This window comes from Oryzias latipes, chromosome 20, assembly GCF_002234675.1.
Source record: "Oryzias latipes chromosome 20, ASM223467v1".
NCBI classification, from domain to species: domain Eukaryota; kingdom Metazoa; phylum Chordata; class Actinopteri; order Beloniformes; family Adrianichthyidae; genus Oryzias; species Oryzias latipes.
This window is the reverse complement of record NC_019878.2, coordinates 20,060,593-20,081,272: the sequence shown is the minus strand read 5'-3', so window position 1 is coordinate 20,081,272 and position 20,680 is coordinate 20,060,593. Positions and strand designations below refer to the sequence as shown.

The window sequence follows — 20,680 nt, the reverse complement described above, 5'->3', positions numbered from 1 at the left end:
ACATTTTATAAATATTTATAGTATTAATTTCAAAATGTAAAGAATATAGAATACCTTTTAAAAATAAACATATAAAGACTTATGTTTACTGCAAATAAGATTATGTAGATTTTGAAATCATTTTCATGTATTGTATTTTAAATGAACATAAATCTAAAATGTAAAACATATAGTCATTGCAGGTGAAAAAAACACAATACACTTAGCTTTATAGATTTTAATGACAATTTTTCCCCATTTGTTTCTCTGTCCTTAATGCAAACACACAGTTTAATCAACTTGACTTTATATTAAATTGTAAAATATGGAATACATGTTTACTCATAAATATTACACACAAATATACACATACATAATAATCATATCTTGCTGAAAAGTTTAACAACGACGTCAACATTGATGTCTTTATTTATTTCAAAATTGTGTGTAAGAATATTTCATAACTAAACTATATCACATAGTTTACAAATATTTCTAATTTGGCATTTATTTAAACCTAACATGTCAGGTTGTTAAAAAAAAAAGAACAAAACATCTGACGTCACCACGTAAGCGTGGGACAGAACAAGTCGTGTTGCATTTCACAGCGTAGCACCATCAGCAGCTACACGGAGCAGGAGCCTTTCTCAGTCGCGTCTCCCCTGTAGGGTGCAGGGTTTTACCGATGCTTTTTTATTGAGGCTTTGATTGACAGCAGTTGATAATCCTCACCGTCTTCATCCGTCTGTGTGCTCAGTTTTAGGCAACAACGACAGGGCGCATGGAGTCCGCGTTTAAAGGCTCCGGGAGGTGTTGTGCTGGAAATAAAGCATCCAGCTAGCCTAGTCAGTGTTAGTTAGCCGCCGCCGCCAACAACCACGGACTTTACGGTGTGGGGAGAGAACCGCCACCCGGTCAGGAGACGAGACCAGCATTTTGTAGGATCCGAACAATGGGGCTCATATTCGCCAAACTGTGGAGCTTCTTTTGTAATCAAGGTGAGTTTCGATGTGTTAAAAATAAAAAGCTCAAACCTCCCGCTTTATTGCTCTAGCCGGGATAATAAAGGCAGCTGTTAGCCCGTTAGCATAAAGTGAACAGCGAGATCATGGGGGCGAATGGTCGCGCTGCGTCTCTTTGACTCCGGCTGGACGGTTTTCTTTTCTGGCCTAGATAATGAAACGCTGCGTGGATCCAGTCACCTGTTACCGCGATGATAATCTGTTGAACAGTCAGTCAACCAGCATGATGATTACACAAATCACTGCGGGTTCATCCAGTTGCCAATCGGCTTTGGTTCACCATCCAGGACACGACGATGCAGTGCTTCTTCTAGATTTTAGTAATGTTAGTCCCTATGTTGTTAAATGTGGCAAAAGTAGTTTCTTGTTTTGTAATCATTTAGATTTTCTTAATAATAAACAACAAAAATACAATCTTTATTTAATACATTTGCCTCACAGTTTGATTCATGTAATTCTGTGACATTATTTTAAATGCCCCTTTTCATCTGTAGAGCATTTTGAATCTCCCCTGTCATTGAAAGGCACCAAGCAAAGCTACTTGTACTAAATAGGAAGTATTTTTTCTTAAAAAAATGTTATGAGATCTTGGACGAGCCCCCAAAAAGTATATTGTTGGAAATGTGTTCCTTGTTCTGTTTTTTTTTTTTTTTTGTTTTTTGTTTTTTTTGTTTGGCTGAAACCAATTCTGCATAAAGTGAAGGTTAAATCATTCAGTGACAAATTTCACCCACTTATGAGAATTAATTTTTTTTATTGAGTATCAGTTTATTCTATGTAAACCAACATCTTTACCAGATCAGTCATAATGCAGCTACCAAGCAGGTTTTATGAGCTGCAGTTTTTAATGTTCTGCTTTTATACATTTTGATGGCATCAGGATTGTACCAACGTTTATTTTTGTCTTAGGGCCATTTCATTTACATGTCGCGGTTATCACAAGGTAGCGGCTTTTTGAGGAAGCAATACTCTGAGATCATCACCCGGGCTATCGCAGCTGCGAGTCGTCTGACGGGACTTCCTTCCCTTCTGACCTCAGAGGTCGTTTGTGGTCGTTCTGCTGGCCTCAGCTGAGTCTGCCGCTCTGCCTCATCGCCATGATGCCTCCATACTGCTGTTCACTGGGATTTTGGTTTACCAGCAAAGGGAGGCAGAAGCAAGGAAAGAAGGAATTGCAGCCTGTTGAATTCTGAATGGGAAGGCCCCACTGCCTCAGGCCTCCCCCTATTGTTTCTCTGCATATCCGAAACTCAAAATGAACGGTCTGTCATTGCAGAGCACAAGGTGATCATTGTGGGTCTGGACAATGCAGGGAAGACTACAATTCTCTACCAGTTGTAAGTACAGTTAGAAGCAGTTGAAATACACTGTTATTTAAGATATTCATTGGTTATATCTATGTCTAAAGTCTGATGAACGAGGTTGTCCATACATCACCCACCATTGGAAGCAATGTGGAAGAAATTGTGGTGAAGAACACTCATTTCCTGATGTGGGACATTGGAGGCCAAGAGTCCCTGCGATCCTCTTGGAACACCTACTACGCCAACACCGAGGTGAGGACATGTTTTCTTTCTGGAAAACGTCTCGGCTGGAGAAAGGAATAGCTCGGCATCGGTTTCCTTCTGCGGCGCAGCTGCTGGCGTGTTTGTTCGGCGCGCAGGCGGGCAGCGAGCGGGAGCCGCCCAAGTCAGAGGTCAGGGCTTCACAAAGGGGACCATCTGAGAAGAGAGGCGGGGGGGGGGGCAAACAGACCAGGAGCAGCAGATGTGCATGAGAACTTTAAACAAAGCTCAGCGCGGAGCTCCACTGGTGTAACACAAACCCTGGTCGTGATCAGGGGGTATTTGGCGAAGTGCACGTTTACGTTCTGCCAGATTTGCACAGACTGATCTGCAAAAGTCGATTAATTCCAGGATGTTCTGCATCTGTAAGTTATTACTTTACATTTGTTTAAATGACCCAAAACACTATTATGTTTTATTTTTCACTGGATTCATTTGCCTTAATTCTCAACTATAAATGAATACATTCTTTTATTGTGAAAGAGCTTTTTGCCGATTTCCTCATTTTGAAGCAGTTCACCTAAAAGCTGCTGGCCTTGGTTCTGTTTGTCACATTACTATTTTTTTTCTCAACGCCAAAGCTTTGACTTTTACCAAAAGCAATGTTTTATGTCGAATAGGCAAATATATATTTAAAAAAAAAAAGTGAAATACTTTTATTGCTTGTTTCTCAGTCCAAACGTTAGCAGAGGCTGTGTTTGAGGCCTGAGTCCTCCTCAGTGGGGGCTTTTCTTTGAAGGCTTTCCCACAAATGAAGGGTTTTCCTTTGGACGCGGTGACTTGATTAAAATGTACTAATGTCCCAGAATGCGTCACATGCAGGTTAATCAGTGGTTGTAAAAGGCTTGTAAAAAGAGGCCAGCTCATGGAAAAACCACACGCAGCGGGTTTCCAGTGGAGACTGTTGACACACAAACATGCAGACTCCTGCTTTATGCGCTGAAGCGGAACCTGCGACCTTCACTGCTGATCGGGTCACCTTCACTCTGACTTTTTTAACATATGAACGCTTTAAATCGGTGATCGCCTAACCTTTTTCAAGACACGCGCTGGTTTAAGGTCAGACAATAATTCTGCAGAACAGCCTGTAGTTCACCTAAGTTTTGAGTTAACTTCTCCAATACATTGTTTTTATTTAACTTGGGGGGGCTTCAATCTAGTGGTCACTGCTTTAAGAAAGTTGGATGTGGTGGAGACTCTGGTATTTTTCCCAAAAATGTAGGTTGTGTTTTTTAGAAATGTTTTTTTTCCCTTTGTGGCCCGGTATCAACAGACTTTTATGGAACCGGTATCGTTTAAACAGCTCAGGCTGCATGTCTTCTTCTAACCCTTATGGGGTCCAGATGACCCCACCCTTACATTGATGTGTTATCCCCTACCATGACAAAGGTGGATAGGTAGCACAAGGGTTTAAAAGCTTCTTGTTTCTCTGAAGTTCATCATTCTGGTGGTGGACAGCACGGACAGAGAAAGACTGGCCATCTCCAAGGAGGAGCTCTACAGGATGCTGGCTCATGAGGTAAAAACACCCCCACACTCCAGCGCAGTGTTTGAAGCCGCTGGCTCAGACGAGGAGCGTCTTTCAACGCCGGGTCGCTGTTCTCTGCCCGCTCCCTCAGGACCTGCGGAAAGCAGCGGTGCTGATATTTGCCAACAAGCAGGACATGAAGGACTGCATGTCTGCAGCAGAGATCTCCAAATACCTCACCCTGAGCTCAATCAAGGACCACCCCTGGCACATACAGTCCTGCTGTGCACTTACAGGAGAGGGGTAAGGATGGAAAACCCGATACACATTTGGAGAGTGGACATTTTGGATGCATTTAGGTGATGAAAAGACAATAGCACCCCTAATTGACTCAAGAGTCGCCAGAGAGAAGCAGCCACCTCCATCTAACTCACTCACACCAACCGCCCTCCTCCACTACACCCGTCCTTCTGGTAGCTCCAACCTCACCATCCTTCTACATCTCCATCCCTTTCTTTGTTCTGATCTCCAAAACTACTATCATCCCCCGTTCCTCTGGATTGATTCCTGATTCTGTCCATCCTGGTCACTTTCCAAAGAGAACCTCGACATCTTCAGCTCTGCTCCCTCCAACTCTTTCTGGGGCTTTAATCCAACAACATGGCTGCTCTCAAATCTGTTTTCTACTTTTTTTTTTTTTTGTTTCATTCTTCCTGACACTCGTTCCAGTCTTGTTGCACATGCCTCTCAGTTGTTCTGGACCGAGAAGTAAAGTAAGGTTCTCCACCTTGTGCTCCATCTGTCTTTAGTTTGGTTCTCTCTTTTCTTAGCTGACCTTTTCCTCTCATCACACTCCCGAACTTCTTCATCCGACCACCGAGTCTCCTCATCTGCTTCCCTCATTCCAGATGACTCGCCAAATGCCTTCCTCTCAGTCTCATTGATCACTTTAGTTGTAGATTTTCAGTCTTCTGGAAGAACCTCCCGGTTTCCTCAAAGCTTGTTTCGCTTCCTCCCTAAAAGCCTCACAACATTCTGCCTTTCTAACTTCCCCCCCTCTTCTCCTGTGCTCTTCATCTTCCTCACTACCAGAGTCATCCTCACACCACCATCCTCTACTGTCTGGTTCCACTCTCCATAGCAGTCTGATCTCTTTCAGGTTAAACCATCCTTTTGTGTGCTCCACTCTCCCCCATCCTCAGCTCCTCTTCTCTCTTCTAGAAAAATGTCTTCATCACTGACATTTCTGCTCCCATCTGTCCTTCTGCATTCCTGTCCTGAATACTCTCCGTCACTTCCGCGTCACTTCTGTTTCCTTCACCCACATCTGAGAAAGTCTGCTCCAATCACCTCTCTGGTTCTCTTCATCCACCCTCATGCAGAATTTCTAAAAGAAATTGGCTGCAGATAAGAACGACCAGAACTGGAAGTCCTAGACTGGAACCAGAAGTTCATCCGTATCACTAAAAAAATCTTTATATTAACTGGAGATCCCAACAGTGACAGTTTTTCCCGTTTGAAGCTTTAAGACACGTTTCTTTTACAATTCTAAACACTTTTGGGTTGGGGTTCGGGTTAGTTGGAAAATATCCGCTCCTGGCTGATGATTTCTAGGGTGATGATGTCACACACCTTTTAACTTCCAGATTTTGACTCATCATCAAGTTGCATGTCTTCTTTATTGTATTTTATCTTATAAAAATATAACCTCTACTAATGTGTTTGTGTTTTCCAGCTTGTGTCAGGGTCTGGAGTGGATGGCCTCCAGAGCTGGCCTCAGATAACCCCTCCCTCTGCCATCCACGGCCCGACCCCCCCCCCTCTCTCCACAGCGTCGCAGCATCTCGTCCTCACTTTGCTTTTTTGTTGGACTCAACGGGACATCGGCGTTCAGAGACTGAACTGTGGCAGCGCACAGACTGATCAAACGCAGAGAAACCTGCGAATAAAACAAGCAGTGATCTTTTTTGTGTGTGCGTATTTCAGAGGAAACCCATCGTCCGTGGTGTTCACCACGTGCATATCGTGTTTCTATCATGTCATGTGGGGTGCTGCCTTTTTAAATCTGTGTATTCAGGGCAAACTTACTCTCATCGTTGCAACAACAGTTTTCATGGTCAAACTAAGAAATGCTGCTTATTTATTCAACATAAGTTTTTTTTTTGTTTTTTTTTATTACACAACTGTTCATGTTACAAACATTGACAGATTCATAAGCTACTTTATTGGAATTTTAAACATTTTTTTTTTACTTTTGGCATGTACTTGTACATGTCTATTCCAGATAATTGGCATCCTCCCCCTTTTCTTTGTGCAGAACTCTGATTTCCCGTTAATTAGCGCTTCGCTAACACTTTCTACGTTATGCAGCTTTGTTTTGCAGACGGATGCATTTGTATGAACAGTCGCTGCTCTGCTGCTTGAATGTTTTATACAAGAAAGGCGTCAAACTAAGCAGCTTTCAAGGAGGTGGAAGGATTTTTTTTAAAGCGGTTTGGCTGTAAAGGTGTTGAGCTCATCAGGCTGTTGAAATCCCTGAGCCTCGGCCTTAAGATCTGTACGTTTGGATCATTTTTTTCTTCTTGTCCTTGCTTTCAGATCTATGCATGTCATCGAAACGAGAAATCCTTAAAGTTCTCAAGTGGCCAAACGGGAGATGCACACATTTCAGCTCAAGTTTTGACAACCAAGGGCTGGAATCCGAGCATCAGAATTTACAGAAGCATCTCTAGATGTTTGGTCTTTAAACAGATTAGCCATGAATACAAGGTTTACAATTTTTGTGTCTTGAGCTCATCAAGCAATGAAACGGATCATTAACTGTGTGACATGTAGTCTGGATCATGTACTGTACGTTTTCATTAATAAATGTTATTTTTGAACACATCCTGTTGTCTGTTCTACTGTTGGGCAAGAAAAGGATTCACGCTAACGGGATGTATACCTGTTTTATTGACATTCAGGAGATTCCAATCAAGGAAAAAAAGAATCATTTTTGTCTTTTAGTCTGTACTACACAATCCACTTTCAAAGACAAAACACACCTCACAGACATTAACATTGGAGACAGATACAAGCCTATATGTTTCCAAGCTGCAGTGGGGATGTGAGGAGTGTCCTGCTGCTCAAACAGGTCAAAACATTTGCTAGAACAGCTCTACCAGAAGACAGATCTCAGTAAGAAAAACTAGTATTCACAGTAACACCAACGTCACGTTAAACACAAAAGTAGCACATATATTCAGGAGTCTGTTGTTTCCCATGAGCCTCTTTGTCGAATTGAAAAATGTGTGTATGTTTCTCCTGTTGCTGGTGTATTCTGGAATCCTTTTTGGAAAGAAGATGACGACTCCATCCATCAAAGTCTGTTTAGAAACTCCAGGTTTGTGGTTGGAAAAAAAAAAACCCAAAACAAATGAATGTGTGGCATTTTCACCAAACGTCCATCACATCAGTTCATCAATAGCTATGAAACATGCATTAGTCCAAAGAGTTAAAATGGCTTTGAGGCAGACAGCAAATATATCACAAAAAAAAAAAAAAAAAAAAAAAAAACGGAAGCAAAAGGAGGGCAGGAGGAAAAGATGATGATGTTCTTTGAACCAGGGGTTTCCAAAGTCTACACACACAGAGCCCTGGGGCACCTGCAATAGAAGAAAAAACATTTTTTTTATTTTTTTTTATTCTGTTCACTAAATAAATAAATAAGCAGACGTACTTGTCCATAGAAAAGCCATCCATCTCCTCTTCGTCGTCCAGCTCCATGTCCAGCTCATGCTCAAGACTTCCACAGCCGTAGCCACTCATGACGCTGCACAGGAGAAGAAGGTTCACACCTGTCAGCTAGCATTAGTCTGTTTATCCTTAAAGATCAGAAACAAAAGAGGTTATTAATTATACTATTTGCAGACTTGTTGCTGACCTGACAGAGCGACATGTAAAAAAGACAATCCTTTTCAGTTTCTTGTTGTAGAAGAAGTAGTTAAAAGACCAGAGGCTCCCCTCTTCACCAAAAGGGTCAGAATCCAGATCTGGGTTGTAGCTGAGGAGAAGAAAAAAAACAAAACTATGATAACCTTAGCAAACAAGCATTTTTGTTCTATGAGTTTGAAAAACGCTCACCTGTAAATGTCACAGCTCTGCAGGGTTATCTCCTGGTCGATGGCGTTCCACAGCTCAGGCCCCAGAGAGTTAAAGTCCTCTCCCACCACTGAGAACAGGCTGCCGTTGACCGCATTCGCCACCTGTAGGGAAACCACACCCACCATGTTCAGCGCTTTGGGATCACGGCTGTGCCCGTGCTGCAGAGTGGCAGAGTACTGACAAAGTTTAGGCTGGGCTCTCGGCTGAACTCGTGGGCGCGTGCGGCGCTGAAGTCATAGTCCGGCCTGAAGGACTCGTTCAGCGTGGTGATGAGGTAGAAAAGCGTCTTCCTGCAGCACTTGTCACTCAGAGGGTTCTCCCCATCCTCACTGCTCCTTCCCAGCCTGCACACACAAACATTGTTAGGACAACCAGCCTTCCACTCCAACATCCAAGTATTGACACAGCAGACTGCATTAGCTCCTCCTCCTTCACAGTGTGTGTCCAAACAACCTTTGCTGCAGAATCTGTGAGCATCTGTCCAAGTCCTGACATGTTTTTACAGTAAATGTCTTACTCCTGATCTTATAGTACTCACTGGGAGGGGCTGGTAGCACTTGTGGACTGGGGAGGGGACAGAGCCTCGAGGACGTGCGGCTCCCCCTCCTGGCAGAACTGTTTAAACATGTGCTTATCATCACCAGCCATCTTGCAGGAGTAGCTCTCAATCCTGCGGGGCAGAACGAATGAAACAATTTTAAATTTTATACAAGTGTGAAGCCCCACTATAAAGAATTGACAGAAAATTTCAAGTTTTTATTTTGGAATCAACCATTTTTTAATCCACCATTTAATAAAATACACAAAAACTGCAACATAACTTGATTTATTAGCTATGTATGGTATCAACTAATATATTGGGTGACGTTTTTGCTCACAACAATGTTAGTTTAAGATGTAAAAATGTGTTTAGGAAAGAGAAAGGCATCCTATTTACCAAACATCTCAAATTTGATACACACATTTTTTAACATGGGGTAACTGCACGATAAATAATTAATTATTAACAAATTTTGCATTCTTTATCACAGAAAGTTGTCATTTAAAAAAACCAATAACAACAACAGATTATAGTTATTCTCACAGTAAAGTTTTTAAAATTATATCAAATTGGGATCAAACAAATGAAATAGGGGTCTCACAAATGCATGGATAACATACGACATGAATGGATTTCTTAAGTTTGAAGACCCACTTCCATCATCTATGGTCTTAATCATCGAGCCTAGTGCAACAAAAATGGCGAGCTATCCATTCGTACAGTTTTGATTCAGATAGACGTAGACGTACATGGATCTACTCGTCAACAATTAAATGGCATTGAGCGGAGCCAGGAGGCTGTGACAAATACAAAAAATACAATTTAGAATTTTTCCATTAGCTCCTGATTCACAACAATATGAATACCTTACAACACAATTTTCAGATTAATTTACTTAATATTTGTCCTCCATCAGAAAAATGCCACAATTAGACTAAATTACTGCTATAACATAATACCATGGCATTTATTATACATGCAATTAAGACATCTTCTAGTAGATGTGCAGAAACACAAGACTAGTTCCAGCTAAAGATTTTCCATTCTCAAGTTTCTGGGTCTGTTGTCGCTGATAAGACACCCGAGTGGAGCAGAATGGTGTTTATTTTGCTCCTACTCAAGAACAGGTCACACAAGTGCAGTCTGGTAGAGACACTAAACCTTCAAGACCTCTTTGGATCGCTGCAGACTAAATATAGAAACATCACAGGATAAAGCCGTGGAAATAGTAGCACTGGCATCTACACACAGCTGTCCTGCCAAAATAAACAGCATGGGTAACCAGACGACAAAGGGAAAATAGCTCATCAACACGGCTCTTTACATAATTTAGCTGTTGCACTTCCAAAAAAAATGAATGTTGTGACACCCAAAAAGAAACTTTTTTAATGAATCCGCAGAAAATATTGTAACTATGTCCCAGTCTTAGCTCAGTTCCCTCCATAATCCACTAAGCAGCCTTAACGGCAGCGGGACTCAGCTGTTGTGCATTGCACGCACAGACGTGCACGGTGGCGCTCCTAACAACAGTCTCCAAAATAACCACAGAGGACCCCGTGATCTGCGACACTTTTTCAGCCTCTGCTGCAGAGCTCAGTTTCACCACCCACGCAAAATAGAGCAGCGTTATTCCACAGCCTACTAGCTTTTATATAACAACACTGACACTGCATCTGTATTTACAAGCCCAGCCTGGAGGGTTTACATAACTTGTAGAATGCAGGGGGGGTGTTCTAAGCTTTCAGAGTCAATTGCAAGAACTTTGGGTTATCTGAGGACTTTCAGTCTGCCATAGTTGTTTTATCATAGTATTGCATAACATGAAGGCGCTTGTCTGCTCCACTACCCCACTTGTGACACAGGAGTTATTCATCTTTCCACAGTCCACACCCCCTAACCAACCCTTCAGGTTGATAGGATCTTGTCTGCAGAAGGAAAACTTTAAACAAGTCATGAGGTGTGCAACATGCAAAACATTGCTCAAGTGCTTCTGCCGTGAAGACATTTCAAGGAATGAAGGAAATTGAACAAGCATATTTGAAGCAACGGAGCTGAAATAAAAGCATAAATATACATGTGCAATAAAATTGAAGTTTAAAGATGAGTAAAGATGGACATTTCAGATTTCTTATTGGGGAAAAGAAATAAGGAAAATGTCTCCATATAAAGCTGAAATAATAGTAAATATCTGAAGATCAGAGGCTGGCAGCCAATAATGAGTTTCTACAAGTCTGGGGGGGGGATTCCACAACTTCCTTAAAAGTACATACAAGCTACCATGACTAAATAAGAAGAACATTAAAAAAAATTAAAGGTTGCACAGTCTTTTACCTTCCAATGATACGAGATTCTCCAGTTTCAACGCAAAGTCTGGAGCTGAGAGCTTCAAAACTGGAGTTTTCCAACAGCTTCATGGCTGTAAAATACAAAAAACGTTATAATATTTTGAATACTTTCTTTTTTAAACTACCCCATAAAAAATGCGAGTGCATTAAAACGTTATAACGCATTTCTTTTAAAGTGTATGTATTAATTAATTACAACCGACAGAGAACAGCGCCCCGCGAGGACATTTCCCCCAATTAGAAGCAGCTGCCCCTCCCCCACCCCCGAAAAGAAAGTGATAAATCGTCTTCCTGGTTTAATAAAATGATTGAATTCACTTACCAACAAAAGCCTTCTCACCGCAGTCACACAGCAAAAGCTTTTAAATCCAAGTCCCCGTAAAAATCTGACCTCTTAACCGAACACTTACAGAAAAATCAACGATCCGCTGTTGTTGTTGTTGTTCCTCTGCTAACGCTAGCACTTGCTAATTGTTGTTACGCCTCTTCTCTGTGTTCGCCACCGAGCCTTAGTGTGAACTCAAGCTCGGGTATCTTTCAGAAGCACTCGGTCGAGCAGGAATTATTCTGAGGGCTTTTAATTTTATACAGAAGCTGCTTTCTCCGATTATATGCGATGAGATTAAATCCAAAGACTGTTGGCGTCCGTCGGAGTCTTTCTGCAGCGGCATCCCTTTTGACCTGATTTCCACAAAGCGAATTGTATTAGCGGGATCAAGTCGCTCCTTTTTCAGCGACTCGATCAGGAAGAAAAGAAAAAAAAGAGTAGCGAAAATGTTATTAATAAAGAATAGCGGTTAACTAACGTAGCAATACGTCGAAACCAAAAACAAAGGCTCTTCTCACATCAAAACAACGGAATACACTGTGTCAGAAAGCCCAGCCCCTTACATTTATATGCGGATGATGGACACGCCTACTGCTCGTGCACTCTCGTGATTGGCTACATTTTCCTTTCAGTCTGAGGAGCTTATAAAGTACATGTTGTTAGGTTTAGTCATTAGGATATAACAATTTGCAAGAACAGAAAGAAGACAGGGCTTTTTTGACTTAAATCTAAAATATAATAAATAAATCTGATTTTTTGTACTTGGTAATAACATCACATTTGAATGATAAGAAAAACATCAAGCAATATCAATCTCTTCTTCTGAATATGCTCTCCGTCAAGAACATTTTATTTTATTTTTTTCACAAGGTGCATATACAAAAAAAAAAAACATTTTAAAAGAAAAATGCATTGATATAAATACAAAATGCTTAATCACTAGATCCATACACTAGGTAGCGTAGATGGATCACATCTAAGTAATATAGTCTGAAATGTCCTCCAAGCCTTTGCACTCATTATCCAGGTACTCCAGGATCACATTACCCCCATTAAATAGAGGAGTGTCTGGGTGAGACAGCAGTGAGATCAGCGTGTCATCCATCTGAAGAGCTTCACCTGTTTGAGGATGGCAGAATCGCAGCTTCTGCAAATCGGCAGATAATGGTACTGTTACGGCATAAAGGCAATGAAAGAAACATTATTTTTTATAAGCTTCAAACTAACACAAAAGACCTGCTTTTGTATCAATACTTGTATCTCCAAGCACATTTTACTTTTTTTATTACTCAACATTTAGTTGAAATATATCAGAAATGATAGATAAAACATTTATAACCGAAGCACAGGAAGTGGTTGAACTGTTGAATAGAATGAAAAACAAGTAGAGTTTTTTTTTACAGAACACAAGACGGCAGGTGTAGCAGTGGTTGGTGAATTTTACTGAACTATCAGTATTTGCTCCCCAACATTTACCTTTGCTGTCAGAACATTATTGTTGTTCTTCAGACCGGCCATAGAAGCCGCATAATCCACCACTTTCCCCACACTCCATTTAGAACTGAAGAACATGGGGAGGCTTCTGTCCTTGGATTCTTTAGGAAGATAAACCTGAAAATATGTCCTCTCTGTCTGGAAAACCAAAATACAGCAAACAATATGATAAAAAAATGAGGTGTTATATAAGTAATGCCCCAAATATAATAATGACAAAAACAGATGTGATTACAATAAAGTTTTACATTTAAAACTACCTGAGGCAGTCCTTTGTCTCCTGCAGCATGCAGCTTCAGTTTCATCAGTGCTACTTTTGCTGCAGTGGCAGCGTTCTTTGCTCCCTTGCGCCCTTTGCTTTTAGAGGTATCCTTTGACTCTGAGCAGTCATAAGAAGATAATAAAAACATAATAAAAATGTAGTACTTTTAATATTCTGAGTGTATTATTCACGAGGAAGCAATTTCTTTATTAATTGACCCATTTGGAGACAGGTTTTATAACAGGAAAATAAGAGTTCACATACTGACCTACAATTTTTTGCACCAGTTCTTTGGTGGCTGCCATCCGAGGCTTTTGAACTTCCAGCTTCTCACATTTATGATCATCTTGATGACGATGGCTACAAAAAGAAACACAAGCACAAAAAAAAGTTACATTTTTTTCAGTCCAAACTTAGTGAAAGCTCAAATCAAATTATTGTATAGCATGAACCTGATGACTGAACTATAAACCTACGTTAAACAGAAGTGCTTTTCACATTGTGGACATATAACTTCCAGCAGTTCCTTTCCTTTGCAATCTTCAAACGAACAGGGGTGAGACTTGCTGCCACCTACAGTCGGGAATTCCTTTGTCTCTGGTTTCTAAACAAAAAGATACAGACAGTGAATAAAAACATAACTCCAAGTGTCCTTGTTTCGGTAAGATGATAATTCATTTTATTTGAAAAAAATAAGCTTTGAAATAACCAATGACCCAGTACAGAATGTAAAAAAAACAAACAAAAACAATGGTAGCATTAGCGACTGATGAACAGGCTGCAACTTCTGAGAAAGTTTCAGTGGGAGAATAAAGACAGGAGTTGCATAGTTGACAAGTGACAAGGCTCTGAACCAGAATGGAGCCACAGTAGAGGGTGAAAAAGGAGAATAGAAAAGTAATAGTCCGTAAGTAAAACTAAGCTGCTTGTGTGCTGGTATTAAGATGTGACTGCATAGAGAAATTGACATTAGGATGACACCCAAGTTTTTAGCCTGGGGACATGGAGAAATAAAACAAGTCAATCGATTTTGAAAAGGACTAGGATGGCAGAACTCCTCTGTGACAGTTCGCGCTGTCACAGACCGATTCTCCTTCTGCAGAAGTCTAGCATAGTTCTCATCTCCTGTGTGGTTCTTCTCTTTATTAAGGAAAAAGTCAGAACCCTGACAGGTTTCATTTTTGAGAATCTGCATTTAGTCCCAACCAAAAGAGGTTTCCTTTTATTGCTGTTAAGTTGAAGAAAATAACGCAAAGCCAAGATTGGATCTCATGTGGTCATTTGTGGAGCGAAAAAAAGAAGTTTGGTCAACTAGAAAGGTAAACATCCACAAGGCAGTAAAACTGGTTGTTAAGTTTAAAACAGATCAATCCTGTCGAATCCCAGAAGGAGGGGAAAGTTGAAAAGGAAGGAACCAAGGACAGAACCCTGAGGAACACCAGACATGACAGCGGTCATAACCAGTAGTGAAGGACGGGATGGCTAACAGGTATCACCTCTGGGCATAAGTGGGCTTCTCTGCCTCTGTGCTCAAGACTGTAAGACACAAAATACATAAAACATGACAAAGAATGCTGAAATATCATTACTTTACTGCATGAACTCTTTTAGCAGAGTTTGGAAATGAATTAACAAGTATCAAATTCTTTTTTTACTTGAGGTAAATATCTGAACATTTATTTAAAATGGCAGGAAGAAATTAAAAAGAACTTACCAGTACACGCCCCTGCACGAATCACAAACAAAGGGAAGAAAGTCTAAAAAAAAAAAAAAAAAAAAACATTAAATGAAAAAGTTAAAAACCAGCTACTGGCATATGATCATCATGACATGAAAAAGTAACTGGAAGCCTGAGTTTAAATAGCTCAAAAAAAAGATTTTTTAAGGTTAAGGTTTCTATAGTTCTTGAACAATGCTTCTCAGAACGGGTAAAAGCACCTGCGTTAGTAATAAGACTTTTGTTTATTTTTATTTTTAATTGGCACGAATAACATCATGCTACAGCAACAACATGGATGGGACTAGTAGTTGATTACTACACTAGCTAAGCTAGCCATGCTATGCCAAGGTAAATTTAAAGTACAAGAACAAAAAAAAAAAAAAATAAAAAATAAAAAAAACAGCAGTGCTGTTTAGAATCTTGGTCAAAGATTGGGTCAAAGATTAATCTTAACCAGACAGAACCTTTTAAATTGCAGGATTCAACCTGACAGTGTTTTCCGATGTTTAATTCAGCCATTTGCTAGCATAGCATTAGCCGACAAGCGAGAGTGTCAACACAAGCTCTGACAGCGGAAGTCAGATGACGTCACGTTTGGAAAACCTACTCAAAAACGTTGTATTTATTTATTTATTTATTTATTTATTTATTTATTTATTTATTTATTTATTTATTTATTTATTTATTTATTTGTTTAAATTGCGTAAAAAATATTAGAACATATAAGAAATATTGTAATATATCTGTACACAATAACGCGATACCTTTACATATTGTCGATATTTTTATTATTATTATTTATTTTGTTATCAGCACAATAGTGTTTTTTTATCCGTGAATTTAAATAAAAATAAATAAATAAAAAGAAAAAAGAAAAGCACACCCTGGCGTGGAAAAGGTTATGGAGGGAGCGAGTCAGGTGTCACGACGTCACACAGGTAGGATACTGGCTAAAGGTGTGGTGAAAGGTGCGCTCACTGGCTGGTTTAAACAGAAGGCTAAAAGCCGTCGAGCTGGAAATTCTACAACACACCTGTAAAACAGGACTGCTGTTGTCTTCATTCGAGAAGCTTTGTTGTGTTTTTAGATTTTTGTGTCTCTCTTAACCGCAGAGGCTCCAAAAATGAGCAAAGTTTCGAAGCTTTTCTCCAGCTCCTCCAAGTCCAAACACCACCGGTCGAAGGGGGGCCCGTCTGCCCAGGAGGCCATACACAGACTCCGGGAAACGGAAGAGATGCTGACGAAGAAACAAGAGTACCTGGAGAAAAAGATTGAACAAGAAATTGCGACGGCAAAGAAGCATGGCACCAAAAACAAGAGAGGTATGTGGCAGTGAAAGTATGGCTATTTTTATCTGAGATAAACAACGCTGCTAAAGTACAGGCCAGCCTTTAGTTTAGGATTTTCTTATTAACTCTCTAAGGATTTCATTTCACCAACATTTGTTCATTGTGTATTTAGGGTTATCCATTAAAACAGTCATGCAATTTTATGAAGAATTTCCAATAAATCCATGTAAATTATGAACACTGTCAAATATGTAGACCAGTAGATCCACAAAACAATATTTTCATTCAAGTTTTCTAAACTTTTTAGTTTTCTGAAACGTAGCCATTATAATGCAGAAGAGGAAAGCCAGTGTTACAGCAACATATTTTGGCACATTGGTTAAAAGTAAACACTTTTTATAGCGTTCTTGTGAACATTTTCTGATGGAGGACATATATTGAAAAAAAAAAACAAGTTTAAAATGGCATTTCTGTGTATTTCTTAATTCAGATCTTTGTGAATCAGGAGCTTTACCAAAAAAAAAAAGATGCAGAAAATATGCTGGACACAAGCTCCCAGCTCTCTGCAATAGGAATGGGAAGGGGGGCGGGGTTGCTCCACCTCACCAGTCCCACCCACAACTCAAATTTCTAATGATCTAGTGGCGCTCTGCTATGTCCTAGAAAACAATACTGTTTTTTTTGGTCTAAAAACAACATAATCATATTTAAAAGACCGCTGGAACTAGGGCTGCACGATATGAGGAAAACTTGCAATTTGCGATACTAATGATCAATTTCCCGATGATACATGAACAAATAGTAAAACAACCAAAAACGTAATTTCCATTTCACTGCAATAGTTTAATTTAAATAAGAGTCGACATTCCTTAAATTACACACCAAATGACCCTCGTCTACATGGGAGGCAAGCATCTAACATAAAAGGCCTCCATCCAATTAGACAACAACATGAAGGGGTCCATCCAATTGGTTAAATGGATAAAGCGATTCATATGACTTGCTAAATGCTTCAAGCTGCCAGGAGAATGCTTCAGCACTTTTCAGGTTGCCATTTGTTGCGATATTTGCTGCCTTTCGCAATCTGCAATCTGCACAGCTTGATATCGCTATTACGATAAATTTGCGAATTATTTTGCATTTGGCCTAAGTAGAACGAAAGATGGTTGAAGTTTACCTGTGTGGGATCTTTCCTTAGCAACATTACTTGATGAATCACTTAAAACTAAAAACAAACAAAGGGGTGTTGGCATGTCTTAATTCTGTTCAAGCCCAACACTTTTTACCTAAACATACAGTAAACCAAATAGTATTTACCGGTAAATACTTTTTCGGCATCAATCGTGTTTTATCTTTCCAGCTGCACTGCAGGCCCTGAAGAGGAAGAAGCGTTTGGAGCAGCAGCTCGCTCAGATTGATGGCACTTTATCCACCATCGAGTTTCAGAGGGAAGCTCTGGAGAACTCGCACACCAACACTGAAGTCCTGAAGAATATGGGCTTTGCTGCCAAGGCCATGAAGCAGGTCCACCAGAACATGTAAGAGGCTGAGAGAAGAGAAGAATGGTTTTCTCCAATGTCTTTTCGTTCATAGGTCTGCATGTTATCCTACATGATGCATTCCTAGTCTCTCCTCTTGTTCTCAGGGACCTTGACAAAATCGATGATCTGATGCAGGATATCACAGAGCAACAGGAAGTGGCCCAGGAGATAAGTGAAGCTATCTCCAGACCTTTTGGGGACACATTTGATGAGGTTAATTGTATTTTACTGTGATGGCAAACCATGTATTTTCCTTTCATCTCTTCTTGTAGCTCGGTTTTTGACATATGTTTGGAACTTTGTGAGTTGTTACACGCTAATCCTTTTGCATGTTTTCTTAGGATGAGCTTCTGGCAGAGCTGGAGGAGCTGGAGCAGCAAGAGTTGGAGGACAGTATGAAAAACATGGGGGGGCTGCCCAACGTTCCCAACTCCAAACTGCCTGCCCGGCCTGGTCCCCGTCCAAGTGAGACCTTTTGTTTTTGTCTAACTGTGTTTACTTCCATAATAATCATGTTCCACACCATCAAACCTTTTCGTGTTTTTTCTAAAAAAATATGATACCAAAACAATATTTTATACCTGGACAAACTATATTAGGAGAATGCAGAAGCTTGGGCCAAATTTTCAATAATGAGCTCAGATATTTGTTCTCCTTGAAAAATAAATTATTACCTAAAACCAAGTGAAGTAATTACAAAAAAGTATCTTTAAACAAAAATGATACTTCTTTAAAGTTTTTTTATGGTATTTTTTACATAATAATTTAAGTAATTAATCTTTGTCATGGGCTTTATTGATACTTTAGGATTCTTAATTCTATCTGATAAAAGCTAGGAACCGGATATTGATAAATCATGTAATAAAATGGTAACGGTATAACGGGGTGGGATTATATAAGTTCGCTTCCTTCCACTCCCTTCAAGCAGTATTTATTAATATGTCTAAATATCCTAAGTTTGATTCGTCATTGTATGAATGTATAACTGATGATTGTATTTAGGGTTGTGCCGATGGACGATATCATCGTCCATCGTGATGGGTGACTGACATCCCGATGGAGAGACCACCATCGTGATGCCACGCCCACGCCACGTTGCGCGTCGACACCATAAGCCGCGGTTACATGTACAAAATATCTTGATGGGATCAATGGTCGGATTAGAATCCAACCGTGTAGATGGGCCCAGAAAAATGTTTTCAGAATATAAAAACGTTCACTAAGGTCACAATTTCGGTCGGAATAAATCATTCGCACATGCGCAGTTTGAAAACCGGAAGGGGATACAACTTCCGCCGAGCGGCTTTTTTTCCAAACTTTATTGAATGTAACAATTCAATACAAAACGATAACAGCACCGAGCGGCTATATATATTGACATGTCAGCTCGGTAAAATACGAGATGATCTTCTAAACGTGCTTTTAATAATGTTACGGTTATTATCAAACACCTGTTCGCTCATCATTTGAATTTTAATCCGTGTGGTCAGTGCTTTTTCTGAACGGAGCCAGGATTAGCAGTATGCTAACACGGGCTAACAACATTAGTTTTGGGTGGCGCTGCACGTAAACGTGTAAGAATAACATCAGCCTTTATTTAGTCGGGACACGACTGGAAACACAAATCCACGTGATTGTTTGAATGTTTTCTAAGGACTGAGCGACATTTCTGCTTTGATGCTCAAACCGCTGTGTGTGCTGACGATCCGAGCTGTGCTCAGACACACGTTTAGACCCGGTTCTGAGTTCGGTTGCTTGTACCCCTAGAGCTGCGGGACGGATCGCAGTCTTAAATCTCCCACACATACCGCTCATGTAACAAAGCACACCCCCCCCCCCCTTCCCATCAAACACAAAGCTTTAAGTCCGCGCTCCGCCGGTCCACTTCACTAATTAAGTGCGGGAGCGACTACACTAATTTTCTATCTTGCTTGTTACTTTTTCTGTTAAAGTCACTTCCCTCAGTTTATACTGGATCATCGCGGATTAACCATTAGTTGGGAAATAAAATGAAAAAAGCAAAATAACAAATAGCAGTTATATAAGAACGAAAAATGTAAAAATACCCCCCCCCCCCCCCCCCCCCCCCCCCCCCCCCGACGATGTCGTCCATCCCGATGGTTGACATCGTCAACGGCCAAATTAGGGGACATCGCCCAACCCTAATTGTATTGTTGTTGTTGTGTATTATTCTTATTTGATTGCTTGAAATAAACCATTTCGAATCAAAATCAAAAACAAGTAAGGCAGACTTGCATATCTTTTCACTTTTGTTTTGCAGCGACCAAGAAAAGGGTTGAAGATGACGACGACATGCATATGCTGGCGTCATGGGCGACCTAAGGACTTAAAAGCAACTCTTCGTTTACAGAGGAGTACTGAAGACTATGAACAAGGAGTTATCCTTGTATTTTCCATACTAGCTAATTTTTAAGGGAAAATTGGAGCATCATGTACCTTTTTAAATGAGATTTACATTTTTAGGATGCTTTTCTTTAGTATGAAGGAATAATTGGGAAACACTCAATATAAGATCTGTAGATACATTTTTGTTTTTATTTTACCTCAATCGTCTAATAAACTAAAATATTGATTCTGAAGAATTTAGATGTCTAACAAGAATAGGATTTGCGCTGCCACTTCATAGAGTAGAGTTTCTTTTATGTATTTTATGTAACTAAGTAGTTTATGTGTATCAATGTCATTAACAATTTAACCTCTGTTGTACAATAAAATTGTCCTCTTTATTTTGTGTCATAATTTCATAATTAAAAATAAAACTACAAGGTTAAAAAAAAACAATTATATTGTTATAAATCATACATGCGCAAAAGTTGCAAAATATGGCATGTAGGTCTGCAACACTGATAACAAGCACTTAGTTATTTTAACATTCACAGTTGTAAAAGAAAAAAAGTGAAAAAGGAATAAATGCAGATGTTTTTTTTAAATAACATTTCCAGATATTAAGCCTATCAACTTG

At 39.9% G+C, this 20,680-nt stretch overlaps 4 protein-coding genes across 7 annotated transcripts; 2 read left to right on the top strand and 2 right to left on the bottom strand.

The window, feature by feature from the left end:
* Positions 1-543: 543 nt before the first annotated feature.
* On the top strand, positions 544-7,589 carry arl5b (ADP ribosylation factor like GTPase 5B). Of its 2 annotated transcripts, XM_023950450.1 has the most exons (7): positions 544-643; positions 737-977; positions 2,278-2,338; positions 2,410-2,557; positions 4,002-4,085; positions 4,186-4,337; positions 5,770-7,589. In XM_023950450.1, exons 2-7 carry the CDS (start codon positions 932-934, stop codon positions 5,816-5,818), a joined length of 540 nt encoding a protein of 179 aa, XP_023806218.1. In that variant the 5' UTR covers positions 544-643; positions 737-931; the 3' UTR covers positions 5,819-7,589. The 2 variants fall into 2 exon arrangements, with proteins under 2 accessions (XP_023806218.1, XP_004081175.1); XM_004081127.4 differs by having other exon boundaries at positions 568-977.
* maf1 (MAF1 homolog, negative regulator of RNA polymerase III) lies at positions 6,969-11,937 on the bottom strand. The gene is made up of 8 exons (XM_004081126.4): positions 11,386-11,937; positions 11,050-11,134; positions 8,716-8,847; positions 8,359-8,521; positions 8,157-8,278; positions 7,957-8,076; positions 7,753-7,845; positions 6,969-7,678 (listed from the first exon to the last, which is right to left on the bottom strand). Exons 2-8 carry the CDS (start codon positions 11,130-11,132, stop codon positions 7,654-7,656), a joined length of 738 nt encoding a protein of 245 aa, XP_004081174.1. The 5' UTR covers positions 11,133-11,134; positions 11,386-11,937; the 3' UTR covers positions 6,969-7,653.
* Positions 11,938-12,206: 269 nt separating this feature from the next.
* On the bottom strand, positions 12,207-15,460 carry zfand1 (zinc finger AN1-type containing 1). Its single transcript, XM_023950446.1, has 8 exons — positions 15,332-15,460; positions 14,862-14,904; positions 14,644-14,683; positions 13,624-13,751; positions 13,416-13,507; positions 13,146-13,264; positions 12,868-13,023; positions 12,207-12,538 (listed from the first exon to the last, which is right to left on the bottom strand). Exons 1-8 carry the CDS (start codon positions 15,384-15,386, stop codon positions 12,368-12,370), a joined length of 804 nt encoding a protein of 267 aa, XP_023806214.1. The 5' UTR covers positions 15,387-15,460; the 3' UTR covers positions 12,207-12,367.
* A 293-nt stretch (positions 15,461-15,753) lies between these two features.
* LOC101156446 (charged multivesicular body protein 4c) lies at positions 15,754-20,444 on the top strand. 3 transcript variants are annotated; one of them, XM_023950447.1, is made up of 6 exons: positions 15,754-15,805; positions 15,980-16,189; positions 17,517-17,694; positions 17,802-17,910; positions 18,039-18,162; positions 19,979-20,444. In XM_023950447.1, exons 1-6 carry the CDS (start codon positions 15,769-15,771, stop codon positions 20,038-20,040), a joined length of 720 nt encoding a protein of 239 aa, XP_023806215.1. In that variant the 5' UTR covers positions 15,754-15,768; the 3' UTR covers positions 20,041-20,444. The 3 variants fall into 3 exon arrangements, with proteins under 3 accessions (XP_023806215.1, XP_023806216.1, XP_023806217.1); XM_023950448.1 differs by lacking the exon at positions 15,754-15,805 and adding an exon at positions 15,817-15,835; XM_023950449.1 differs by lacking the exon at positions 15,754-15,805 and adding an exon at positions 15,852-15,902.
* The last annotated feature ends 236 nt before the right edge of the window (positions 20,445-20,680 follow it).

Excerpts from the sequence above, each read along its gene's own strand:
- maf1 (XM_004081126.4), bottom strand. The coding sequence starts at position 11,132 with ATGAAGCTGTTGGAAAACTCCAGTTTTGAAGCTCTCAGCTCCAGACTT. Across the intron at positions 8,522-8,715 it reads AGTGCTACCAGCCCCTCCCA|GCTGGGAAGGAGCAGTGAGG; the intron begins GTGAGTACTATA and ends TTGTGTGTGCAG. Across the intron at positions 7,679-7,752 it reads GATGGCTTTTCTATGGACAA|GTGCCCCAGGGCTCTGTGTG; the intron begins GTACGTCTGCTT and ends CTTCTATTGCAG.
- LOC101156446 (XM_023950447.1), top strand. The coding sequence starts at position 15,769 with ATGGAGGGAGCGAGTCAGGTGTCACGACGTCACACAG. Across the intron at positions 17,695-17,801 it reads AAGCAGGTCCACCAGAACAT|GGACCTTGACAAAATCGATG; the intron begins GTAAGAGGCTGA and ends TCTTGTTCTCAG. Across the intron at positions 18,163-19,978 it reads CCGGCCTGGTCCCCGTCCAA|CGACCAAGAAAAGGGTTGAA; the intron begins GTGAGACCTTTT and ends TTTGTTTTGCAG.
- zfand1 (XM_023950446.1), bottom strand. The coding sequence starts at position 15,386 with ATGGCTGAATTAAACATCGGAAAACACTGTCAGGTTGAATCCTGCAAT. Across the intron at positions 13,265-13,415 it reads ACTGGTGCAAAAAATTGTAG|AGTCAAAGGATACCTCTAAA; the intron begins GTCAGTATGTGA and ends ATGACTGCTCAG. Across the intron at positions 13,024-13,145 it reads GAGACAAAGGACTGCCTCAG|ACAGAGAGGACATATTTTCA; the intron begins GTAGTTTTAAAT and ends TTGGTTTTCCAG.
- arl5b (XM_023950450.1), top strand. The coding sequence starts at position 932 with ATGGGGCTCATATTCGCCAAACTGTGGAGCTTCTTTTGTAATCAAG. Across the intron at positions 2,558-4,001 it reads CCTACTACGCCAACACCGAG|TTCATCATTCTGGTGGTGGA; the intron begins GTGAGGACATGT and ends GTTTCTCTGAAG. Across the intron at positions 4,086-4,185 it reads ACAGGATGCTGGCTCATGAG|GACCTGCGGAAAGCAGCGGT; the intron begins GTAAAAACACCC and ends CCGCTCCCTCAG.